At 38.6% G+C, this 11,951-nt stretch overlaps 1 protein-coding gene across 1 annotated transcript; it reads left to right on the top strand.

Annotated features, from left to right (window-relative positions):
• The first annotated feature begins 6,732 nt into the window (after positions 1 to 6,732).
• On the top strand, positions 6,733 to 11,147 carry GNG11 (G protein subunit gamma 11). The gene is made up of 2 exons (XM_047849081.1): positions 6,733 to 7,235; positions 10,724 to 11,147. The coding sequence occupies exons 1-2, from the start codon at positions 7,140 to 7,142 to the stop codon at positions 10,847 to 10,849; spliced, it is 222 nt and encodes a 73-aa protein (XP_047705037.1). The 5' UTR covers positions 6,733 to 7,139; the 3' UTR covers positions 10,850 to 11,147.
• The last annotated feature ends 804 nt before the right edge of the window (positions 11,148 to 11,951 follow it).

Raw genomic sequence — 11,951 nt, forward strand, 5'->3', positions numbered from 1 at the left:
AAAAACTGGGATGTGATAATGTATAAATCTGTTTTTCTTCAACTGTTTAGTACAGTGAATTTTGATTGACCTTTTTCTTTTAGCGATACGTACTGTTTCATGGGGCGCCTGGGTGGTTCAGTCGGGTAAGTGACGGTCTCAGATCATGATCTCGCAGCGCAGTTCCTGAGGAAAGGTCATAAGAAGCCAGAAAGTTCTGGCCCTGGCACTTCACTGCCTCTCTGACTTTGGATAAGTTACTTAATCTTTTTAAATCTCAGTTTCTTCTGCTGTAGGAAAGAAAGAATAATGGTTCTATCCCCTTTTACTTGGGGTTAAATATTACACTAGAGTGATTACGGCATTTAGTGTACCACCTGACACACAGTAAGACCCAATAAGTGTTAACTAGTGTTACTGAGAAAGGAACTAGATGCATATCCAGAATCCTTTAAGATACGTGCTATTCCATCCCATCTCTAAGAAGACTGTCACCAATACGGTCCTTTTTCCTATAGCAGCGTAAGAGCAAAATGGTAGAAAAATAGCTTTGTTCTGCATCATCTTCCTAATCAGTTTCCTCCTGGCATCTTATTGAGTTGACATAAGCCAAATCTCACTACCTTTGTGCTAATGACTAAGATAATTTGCCTCTGTTTCTGTAACAAATGATGAGTGTTAATTACCCCAACTTGGAAACTACTTTTGTTGTTACTGTTTCCTTATCCTATCTCACACGTACAGTGCTATTTTTGGATACGTCAGTGATCAGAATACAAGGAAATGCTAATTGATGTTCTTTTTGTTTTATTTTAATTACTTATGGGAGAGGGAGAGCGGCAGGGAGAGAGAGAAAGAGAGAGAATCTTAAGCGGGCTCCACGCACAGCATAGAGCCTGACATGAGGCTTGATCCAAGGACCCTGGGATCACGACCTGAGACGAAATCAAGATTTGGACACTCAACTGACTGAGCCACCCAGGCACACTGATTGTCATCCATTTTTTGAAAATTTTTTAAAAAATACTCATTTATTTTTGAGTTACAGAGAGAGAGCACAAGCAGGGGAAGGGCAGAGAGAAAGGGAGACATAGAATCTGAAGCAGGCTCTAGGCTCTGAGCTGTCGGCACAGAGCCCAACGCGAGGCTTGAACTCACGGACACTGAGATCATGACCTGAGCCAAAATCAGACACGCAACTGAATGAGCCACCCAAGCACCCCTGTCATCCATTTTAAAAACAAGGTAAGAATTATCTTTATTTGGTCTGGAAGGGAATGTCAATGTGGTCCCAAGTTTGTCTCCTAGCACGGTGCTTTCCTACTCTGGTGGTAGTAAATGCTCAGCAAAGATCTGCTGACTCCTGCTCAACCCTTTCATTTTGAAATAGAGGAAATCCAGGCTCAGAGAAGTGAATTGGCAAGTTTCTCAGGTCCAGACTCCAGATCTCTGGCTGCATGGTTAACAACACACTCTATCACATATAGACATGCTTTCGGTATTAAGGGATTCCAGGATAAACTATTGGATAAACTACCCTTTCCTCAGCAGAAGCTCTTTTCCCCTGTTTAAAATTATAAAACTCCTTTCCAAGCACCCCTTCAGCACTGCCTGTCTTTGTGTTCCACTCTATTTTCTTCCATAGCTCCCACCACCATCTAGCATACTATATATTTTACTTGTTCTACTTGTTGAATTGTGGTCCATCTCAAGGGTTTTTCCATGTGCAGTTTGATGCAAATTAATGTTTATTAAGTGTTCCATTTATTTCCCCCCCCCCGATTAAAAAAATACAGAGTCCTTGCTATGGCACTTAGTAACACGCATGATCCTAACCAACATCTCTACATGCATGGTCCTAACTAACATCTCTAACAACTGGAAATAGATCTGAGAGCCAGATAATTCTAAGTTAAAGCTTTGGTTTGTCCACTTTCTACTTCAACTCTTTGAACATCATGAGTTTTTTTCATGTATAAAATGAGAGCATAGGATGGATTCTTATATGAAAATTTAAAATCACTTAGAATAGAGATGAGCAAATGAGCAAATGTCCTCTATTACAATAAACCTTGGAGACTTCCTGTAGCCAACAAACTTAACTATTAAATGACCACTGACATGACACCCCATTTCCCCACCTTCTGCAGTTTTAGTCTTATTGATCTCTCCACCTGAAATGTCCTCTTCTCTAACTCACTTCAGCCTTTTGAATCCTACTCATTTCTGAGACTCACTATAAACTATCTTCTCTGTCCCTCACTCCATCCCAAGAGTATTCTGTAAATCTTTTAACTCATTTAACATCGCTTTGCTTTCTCTTATTACAGTTGGTATGGTTGTCTTGATCTCAATTCTGTATTGTAAATTCCCCAAGCCAGATGCTCTGTTTATTATTGAAACTGCCATACCAACTAATAAATTGTCTCTACAATTTAATTGACTAAGTGTTCAATTAAAAGCAGGAAAGGGTAATACTTTTTATATTGGATAATTCAGAATTCTTATTAGCTTAATTGAGGAATAAATCGACAGTAGGGTAACATTCGTGTTGCTTAAAAATACAGATTGTCAGCACACCTGGGTGGCTCAGTTGGTTAAGTGTCCGACTCTTGGTTTTGGCTCAGGTCATCATCTCATGGTTTCATGAGTTCAAGCCCCACGTCAGGCTTGGTGCTGACAGTGCAGACCTGCTTGAGATTCTCTATCTCCTTCTCTCTCTGCCCCTTCCCCCACTTGCACTCTTCCTCTCTGAAAATAAATAAATAAACTTAAAAAAAATACAGATTATCTGCAGAAGTTGGAATAAGATAAAAATCATAGAAAGCAGTGACAGAGAAAGATGGTTTAGGAAGAAGGATGTGATAATCATGACTGTTCCACAGGCTATTCAGCTACAACAGTGAGTGACCTTTTTTTTTTTTCCTTCCAGAAGTTGTTATTTCAGGACCATGGATTACTAGGTAAAAAGGAATGAGGTAAGATTACAGGGAAACAAAAGAGACTCCTGGCATAGCCTTAGCATTTGGCTCTTCAACAAAACTTCCTGGTACCAGTAGTGAGAATGAGTTAAGTATACATACTGCAGTATATACCATTTGAGATACTTGCACGTTGAGGGTATTTTGTACACATAAATGAGGTTAAGCTTTAGCAAGAAAAAAAAAAGTTATTCTAATTTGGATTGATTTGATTTGAGCCAGATTTGAAAACAAGGCTAATATCAAACTTCCTAAATTCTTAAAACAATATTAACATGAAGAAAACAGTAAAATGAGTAATAAGAATGACCAGTTAAATGGAAATTAAAGTCTTGTATTAGCACAATTGATAAATCATATTTGATATGAATTATAAGTAGTTATTAAGATAGTTGGAGCATTAGGGGCACCTGGGTGGCTCAGTCGATTAAGCATCTGATTCTTTTTTTTTTTTTAATTTTAATTTTTGAGAGAGAGAGCATGAACAGGGCAGGGGTAAAGAAGGAGGGAGAGAATCCCAAGCAGGCTGTGAGCTATCAGCACAGAGCCCAAGGTGGGGCTTGATCTCACAAACCATGAGATCATGACCCGAACTGAAATCAAGAGTCTGAGGCTCAATGAACTGAGCCACCAGGGCACCCCTAGATTTTGACTCAGGTCGTGATCTCAGATCATGAGATCGAGGCCCATGACTGGCTCCAAGCTAGGTATGAAGCCTGCTTAAGATTCTCTGTCCCTTTGTCCCTCCCCAGTGCACTCAAGTGTGCTCACTCTCTGTCTCTCAGAAAAATAAAAAATAAAAAGGATAATTGGAGCATGAGACACAGGTCATCCTCTTCATATTATCTCCATCTAGAAAAGGAAGCTTATACACACAGTTGAATGGGTCAGTTGTGAAATTTTCCATGGGATTGTTATAATAAGTTGAAGTAAAATAAAATGAACCAAGTGCATCAAATATTTGTTAAATATGTTCCTTAAAGAAACCATCATTTTAATGGCCTAAACAGTCATCATGAACTTTATAAATTCCAGAAGAGCAGAATTTGGGAAATAACCTAGTTTATTTACACTAACAAAACAGAGGCAGAGAGAATATATGTCCTGTAAAAACAAACAAAACAAAACAAAACATAAGATAAAATAAGACCAGAATCCTGGTCTTTTTGAGTTCAACCTAGCATTAAATCAACTCCAATATAACACTCTTGATATTTTCTTATATAGTTTCCTTTATATGCATTTTTAACAACATACTTAATACATTCAGAAACATAGCCAAAGAATTTTTTCTTTTTTTTTCTTTCCTTTTTTTCCTTTTTTTTTCTTTCTTTTTTTTTTTTTTTGCATGTCAAGGTAAATATTTCATGGTCTTTGCTCTTTTATACTTTAAAAGTAGAAATAGGGGCATCTGGCTGGCTCAGTTGGTGGAGCTTGTGACTCTTGAACTCCGGGTCATGGGTTCGAGCCCCATGTTGGGTGTAAAGGTTTGATAGATGATATATAGGTAGGTAGGTAGGTAGGTAGATAGATAGATAGATAGATAGATAGATAGATAGGAAATAAACACATGGTTAATTTTCTTAAGTAGTTTTCTTTAAAACATTTGTCAGAAGATAATGGGCTAATAAAAGTTACTTTCTGGTTATACTTGTTATTTTCATTGCAGAATGGTTTGTACACATACTATTTTGTAAAAAAAAAACAACAATCATAACTTCTATTACTTATATGTAAAATATAAGTAAAAAGCTAACATTACGTTTGGATATAACTGATATGGATTTTAAAATCTGTTTATCCAAACGGTTTTGTTGGTAGAACATTTCTGTGAGAATACACAAGAAATTGCCTACCATGGTTGCTGTCTGGGAGGTACATTCCATGCTAGGGATGGGGGCTACATGCTCTTCTAAAAAGTGTTCCCAGCATCTTACCATGTAAAACCAAATAAGACAGTTTTCAGAATGTTGTGTGGTCATGGATTTCAGCATTTCTCAATTCATTTTAGTTTAATCAATTAACTAAATATGATATTAGGACCCTGCATTATTTGATAAGAATAAAAACAAAAAATAATAATATGTATTTCATCTCTAATTTAAGTTTCATAATACTGTGGAATAAGTGAAAGAACCACTGTGGTTTTATAAATATTTATCACTGCATGCAAGTTGATGATTTCATAGAGAAAAAATTTCCAGGCTAAAATAATTCGGCTTTTATGATTTGGACCAGAAAGAAATACATTAAGTTACTTAAGCAACTTATTTAATTTGGGTGCTGAGTTTATTTAATTTGGGTCACGTTAACTACTTTCACTAACTTGTTTAAGTTATTTTTAACCAACGTTTTAAATCTGAGCAATGGGGAATCAGAAAATACAAATTGCTTTTGGAGACAGATGTTAGTTTTTTGTCTTGGCTCACAGCTTACTAACAGGGGAAAACTTTGGCAGCTGATTTGACTTCTTTGAGCCTGGGAGATCCTGGAATGTGTGGTATTTCAAATATAGAAAAAGAAACTCCTAAACAGTTTGCTTTGTGAAAGTGATTTATCAGATGTAGATACATACATACAATTAGAAACAAAACATACCTTGGCTCATCCACCTCTCCCCTTCCCCGTCATATATTGTATAAATTAGAAAGCCAAAATCCAGAAAAAATAAATAAATAAAGGACTTTTCCAGCGCTAGCCAGGGACAGAGCTGGGACTAGACCCAGAGTAATCACCAAGTGGTTTGTTGTCCTTCTTGTTCCAAAATATTCATTGAAGATAAGTGGGTGGAACATAGAAATTGTGAGCAAACAAAACCTCTGCTCACAAGACAGGGAGTGACAATGGGTGTCTCAGGTCAAGTGCCCTGAAAAACTCAGTTCATGCCACCACTCTTGAATCTGGCTCTGTAGGCAGGAGGTAATATCTCCAAAAAGAGAAATATCTGACTGCTTGGGAAGGTTTCCTACCCTTAATGCTTTATTTTTCTTCTAGTCTGTTGACCATCATTAAGAAGGCTTTAGTTTATAGTCAAGGGAAACCTTACATTGCAGGTAAGCATTTGTCATAGCAGACACTTTTCCTGGCAGCAAGATGAATACTGCTTTGCAGATAGTGGAGAAACCAATACTTAGTGAATCTGCTGCCTATGTCCAGAAAGGTGCTGGAGCCAGGAATTCAAGACCCATGGTGTCAACAGTCACCCAATCCTTGGTTGATAGGGAGTGGAGAAATACTTTCTGGTAAGAACTTTAAGACTGCTGCTTCTGTCTTCTCTAGTATCATCCGTGTGTCCACTAAATCATTACAAAACATTCCGCTAAAGAAAGAACAAAAACTCTGCTGTGGAGGATGCAGACGATTGCCAGAAAATGGTCCTGCAAGTTGTAAACAATATTCACATCCCAATGACTCCTTGATCCCCCAATATGTAAAAATGTATCAGGCATGCAACCCACTGGGTCCATCAACAGACGTGGTGGGTGTTTCTGAGATTACAGGTCAGTTTCACTTTCCTCTTGGGCCTTTTCTTAAGAGTTCACATTTCCCACAGTACACATGTAGATTAACTGGGGAAAAGGAACATGCTGTATATTTTTGAAACTCTTGGAGAGGTGAAGGGTCGTTATTTCCTGCAGGGTAGTGTCCTCCTTTTCTTGCTTCACAAACAAAACCCGGATGTGACTTGGAAACGGAAAACAAAACAAAACAAAACAAAACAAAAAAGGAACAAAAAGTAAAACTTTACAGTTGTTTCTCCAGGAAAGTGGGTTAGTGCAGCCCCAACCCTCGGGCGGCAGCCCTGGCCGGTCCCGCGCGGGCGTGGCCGATTCGGGAGCCGGCAGAGGGCCAGCATCCCGCCCGCCCAGAGATCTCGCAGCACCGAGCTTCTCAGGCTCCCTCCCAACTCTACCGTCCCCGGGCTCGCAGGGCCCGGCCACCCGGGGTCGTGGGAGCCCTAGAGAGATCCTAGGGCGCTGGGCAGGGCCAGCACGTGGAGAAGACCCGGGGACAGCTGAGCTCTCAGGGCTCTGGGGGCCACATCGGGGAGGCGGTCCCGTCCTGAGCCGGAGGGCGGGGTGCGAGGGCACCACAGTTACTTGGGGACGCGCCCTGGTTCGCCGCACTTCCAGCCACTCCACTTCCAGAGCAGTCCTCGGCCCCAGCTCTGGGCTGAAAATGCCAGCCCTTCACATCGAAGATTTGCCAGAAAAGGAAAAGCTGAAGATGGAAGTTGAGCAACTGCGCAAAGAAGTGAAATTGCAGAGGCAACAGGTAAATTGTCCCAGAATATTATTCCCTTCTCTGAAATGAACCAAGGGTGGTTTTGCCTGGTTTGTTACAGTAAAACACTACAGCTTTTTTGTTCTTTGGTTTCTCACTCCTCCCCGCCCCCCCCCCACCAGCGTCTCTTGAAGTGGGGCTTTGGTTGTACCTGGCAACTGCCACTTGGTGTGGGGAAATCACAAGAGGGAAAGGAGAGCGCAAGGATCCCATGAGTTAATTCAAAGCCAACTGGCACAGCATCTGAGCTAGAATGGGGGACCATGGACAAAACAATTCTGCCCGCTGTTAGACGGTTTTAAAAACTCAAATTATAGGAAGAAGGCAGATGGCTATTTCATTCCTTGATCTTTTTCATTAAGGGAAAGACTGGTATTTAAAGGTGTTTTTGTTTTATCACTATTTAATTCATCACAATTTAGGTAATTTGAATTACATAGTTTTGAATTTCAGGAGGCCTCTCCAGAGGTATGCAATGAACAGTTCACTGGGGCTTGGAAACAAAACCTTACAATTCCTATTTTTATTTGTTTGTAACTCTCATCCCTTTATATTTCCACTTTGTTTTAGAAGTACGCACAATGAACAAATACAGCATTTTTACACTTATATATAAGTAAGTAATAATACATATACTGATGTGCATTTGAAAACTCTTTTTAGTGATCATGATTAAAAATCTTAGAGACCACTAAAGTGGATTACAAATTCAGTGAGAACATATGCCTCGGTGTTCAGAAGCCTCCACTGAAATTTGTTGGGGATTTTGTAAATTTTACTTCAATTTCTTACTGGTATTATGAGCATGCATTTCTTCCTTTTTTCCTCAATCAGGCAACCTGTAGTCCGGGAATAGGTTTTAGGATAAATATTTTTTAAAGGAAATGCTCTAATCCTTTCTCCCCAGCAAAAAATAAAAATAAAAATAAAAATAAAAATAAAAATAAATTAATTTCATTTTTCTATGGTTTAATACTAGAAAAAATTAAGGAAAAAATGGAAATTAAGCAGGTATGGTAAATATGCTCACTTGCTTTCCTGCTCTACTTATAGTAAATCTATTCATGACACAGTCCTGTTACTCAGGATGAACATTTTGAGTGATAATTGGAAGATGCAGGTGTTTTTGAGTTTTACTCTTTGTGCATTTCTTTTTTCAAATTTAACCTTTCACCTCCAAATCCCTATGCTTCCTAGATTTTGGAGTTCAAAGTTATTTCTATCCTTGTTCAAAGTTTTTGTAGCTTTAAAAATACTGCTGTGTTTAAAGGAAAAAAACAAAGTTATAAGACCCAAACAATAGGGTAATTTCTTGAAACTTTAAGGGACCCATTTTGTGGATGGCACAGTGCAGTATGTGTTGGCCGCTTAGATTTTTTTCACACATTGCTTCGTGAAGTAAAGCATTGTACAAAGTTGTAATATCCTAGTAACAGAGTGTGCAGAACTTACAGGAGAAAAAGAGACAAATGTCTTCTAGGTATTTTAAGCTTCAAATTAGAAATCGGGCAGGAGCCTGGGTGCAGCTGACTGTGTGGAAATTAAAGGTATCATTCATTACCCTGTTCCTCCCTGGCAGCTCCCCACCTCCACTCTTGAGGACACACCCTGCTGGATCTGTTTTCCAACTCCAAGTGTATGCCGAGGGCGAAGAAAACATGAGGGATAGCCTTAGGGGATACAAGGAGAGGTGTCTAAATCCTAATAATAATACTCAAACATATGTTATCAGACACTTTGAATTATAGAGTGTTAGTGCTATACAAACATTATGGTTCTTAGAGATCCTTCTGTGCTTTCATTTTTAAGGATAAAAAACTGAATCCCAAGGAGGCTAACCACCTTCTTATTTAAGACCTCGGAGATAATAATAGAGCACTTACTGAAACACATGTGTTCTGATGCCCAGTTCATTATTCTGTCAGTAAATTGTTCATGTCTGAGCTGTGTGCTCTGCTCAGGCCAAGGACACAAAATTCACAGGCTGAATTCTGGCTCCAGCTAATTGTTCAAACCTATCTTCTTGATCGTGGAAGGAAATGCTCAGAGGAGTAATTATTCACTTTCAGAGGCTGCAGACCTCTTCGGAAACTTAATGAAGAAGCCTCTGTAAGAAAGACACAATTTGGGGGAACTCTAATCTTATCCACAAATAGCTCTGGGGAGACAGACCCCAGGTTATGGATACTTGTATCTGTACTTCTGACAATTCACATAAAATGCATGCACTATAAATGTCAACAACAAATAAAAGCAATTGTCACCTGAGAGGGTGGCACTTGAATAGATGGTTATTTCTCCACATTTTAAGTCATATAACTACATCAGCTGGTTTTAATTTTTTAGAACAGTGGTCTTTACACTGTGTGCAAAGAATCTTTGGGGTATGGGAGTAAGATATTACAATTTCTACTTTTGGTTAGATTTTAAGCCTCATCATTTGACAGTTTCCAGTTTATGTTTTATAATTATGCATTATGTATTAACACAGTAGCATCTGTGCTTATTTATAAGTAAATAATTACATATTATTTATAATTATATGCATTTGGGGATAATTATGCAAACGTGTTTTAGTGATTACCATTGAAACAATTTGAAGATTGCTAATCTAGATTATAAACTTAATGGGAACAGTTTCTTAGGGTTAAGAAGTCTATATTAGAATTTGCTAGAGCTTCTGTAATTTTTACTTCCAATTTCTTACTCATAATGCAGACCTTCACTAAGACACTAGTCCTTCTTTTCCTTGCCTTTTTATTCCTTTTTCTTTTTTAAACTCATTCATGCAACCTATTTCTAAAGGATAGAGTTTCTGAGGAAAGTATTCAATCCTTTCTCCTTTGTAGGAAAAGTTTCAACTAATTACATAAACACAAGAGTCTCAAATAAGCCTAATAAACCTCAGATAAATCTGTTGCTATGATCATTGCCCTCCAGCAGTGGGAAAGGATTCTGAACAGAGACACAAATGGTATGAATAGGCAACCTCAACCTTCCCAGCATCAGGCCTTCTCCAGTGTTTCCATCATTTTTTAAAATTGCAGAACATGGCACACGCCCATAATAAGTGAGAATTTTGGCAGGATGCAGCCCAAAACATTTGGGGATTATCTATTACTGCACCTGTTCATTAGCATGGGAAATTGAAAACGGGGTATGTTTCAGTTCTTAAAATATTATGGATACACCATAATTGTATTTTAGCAGTGGCAGGAAGTCATATGAGGCACAATGGATAGAAATTGCTGGGGATGATCTGTTTAATATGGTGACTTTCAAACTTTTTGGCCCTCACCATAGTAAGAAAGGTATTTTAGATTGTGTCATTCATATGTAGCATATGTATTACACATGCTTTGTGCTAATATTTTCGTATTATTTCATTTTTTAAAGTGCTGGCTGTACTCAATTAAATTAATTTCACTAAAGTGTAGATGATCTTGACCTAATTCATTCTTTTTTTTTTTCTTCTTAAGGTGTCTAAATGTTCTGAAGAAATAAAGAACTATATTGAAGAACGTTCTGGAGAGGATCCTCTTGTGAAAGGAATTCCAGAAGACAAGAATCCTTTTAAAGAGAAAGGCAGCTGTATTATTTCATAAATAACTGGAGAGAAATTTCATCCTGAGTAGAAGAACTAGCTTGTTTTGGTTTTCTGAAATAAAACCAAAATTCTTTTCAAAGAAAGAAAAACAAAATTTAAAGACTTTCTTAAACACTTCTATTGATATGATTATGTATAAAAACTGTTTCTCATCTTTGCTAACTACACACCCTTTTCAAGAGGGCAGAGAGTATCAAACATACAATTATGGAAATAAGGACATTACTTGTGCGTGACTCACCTCTTTTCAGTGTATTGCTTGATGCCTTAAATAAAGTTTTTTTATCTCTGGAAAATGCCTGTTGGTGATTTAAAAAGTGTTTTAGTTTTCTTTGTTTTGTTTTTGTGTTTGTTTTTTGCATTTACTTTTATGTTTTTCCCCTTAACCTGTCACGTGCTTGGGACATGTATCAAAAGTTTAGATGATTTGATCAGGTCTCCAATCCAGCTCTCTCTACTTCAAATCTCGGTTGGTTTACAGTGCTGAATTCTGACTTCTGGGATGTTTTTTACCTAACTGTAACTCTTAGGAGTGAGTAGAATTCCTAACATTGACAGGAGCTGGAGTCTCTGAGTCAGGAGCCACTTTAGTGCTTCCCAGGTTTATCATCAGGCAGATCTTGTTCAAAGTGTTGCTGCAATAGTGGCCTTGGGAAAGGGCCAGGTTTGGGGTGCTGGAGAAATACCCAGAAGGTCAGCACTGGTATGTCCCTCCTCGGGGAGCTGCATCTCCCACAAGATCTGCAGGTCCTGGGTATGGCGACACTCCAGCTCTGTGGCATTGGCATGGACACTTGGCTCTGCACCTACTCTAACCAGCCTTTTCCAGCAAGCCCAGGCCAACCATACCACCTTTTCTTCTCCTCCAAAGGGACCCGTTAGTCTTTTTCCCTTTCTAAAATTAGCTTTGACTTCTCATCAATCTGTAGGCATTCTTCACATAGTTTGACCATTCAGCCTTTGTCAGTGATAGGTGTTGCAAATAACCTTCTCTGGTCCATGGCTTAACATTTCATGGAAGGATGGTAGCTGCTATAGTTTTAACCCATGGGTGCAATGCACCAAGGTACATGACCCACTCAAGTACTTTATGAAGGTAC

This window comes from Prionailurus viverrinus, chromosome A2, assembly GCF_022837055.1.
Source record: "Prionailurus viverrinus isolate Anna chromosome A2, UM_Priviv_1.0, whole genome shotgun sequence".
Taxonomy (NCBI): domain Eukaryota; kingdom Metazoa; phylum Chordata; class Mammalia; order Carnivora; family Felidae; genus Prionailurus; species Prionailurus viverrinus.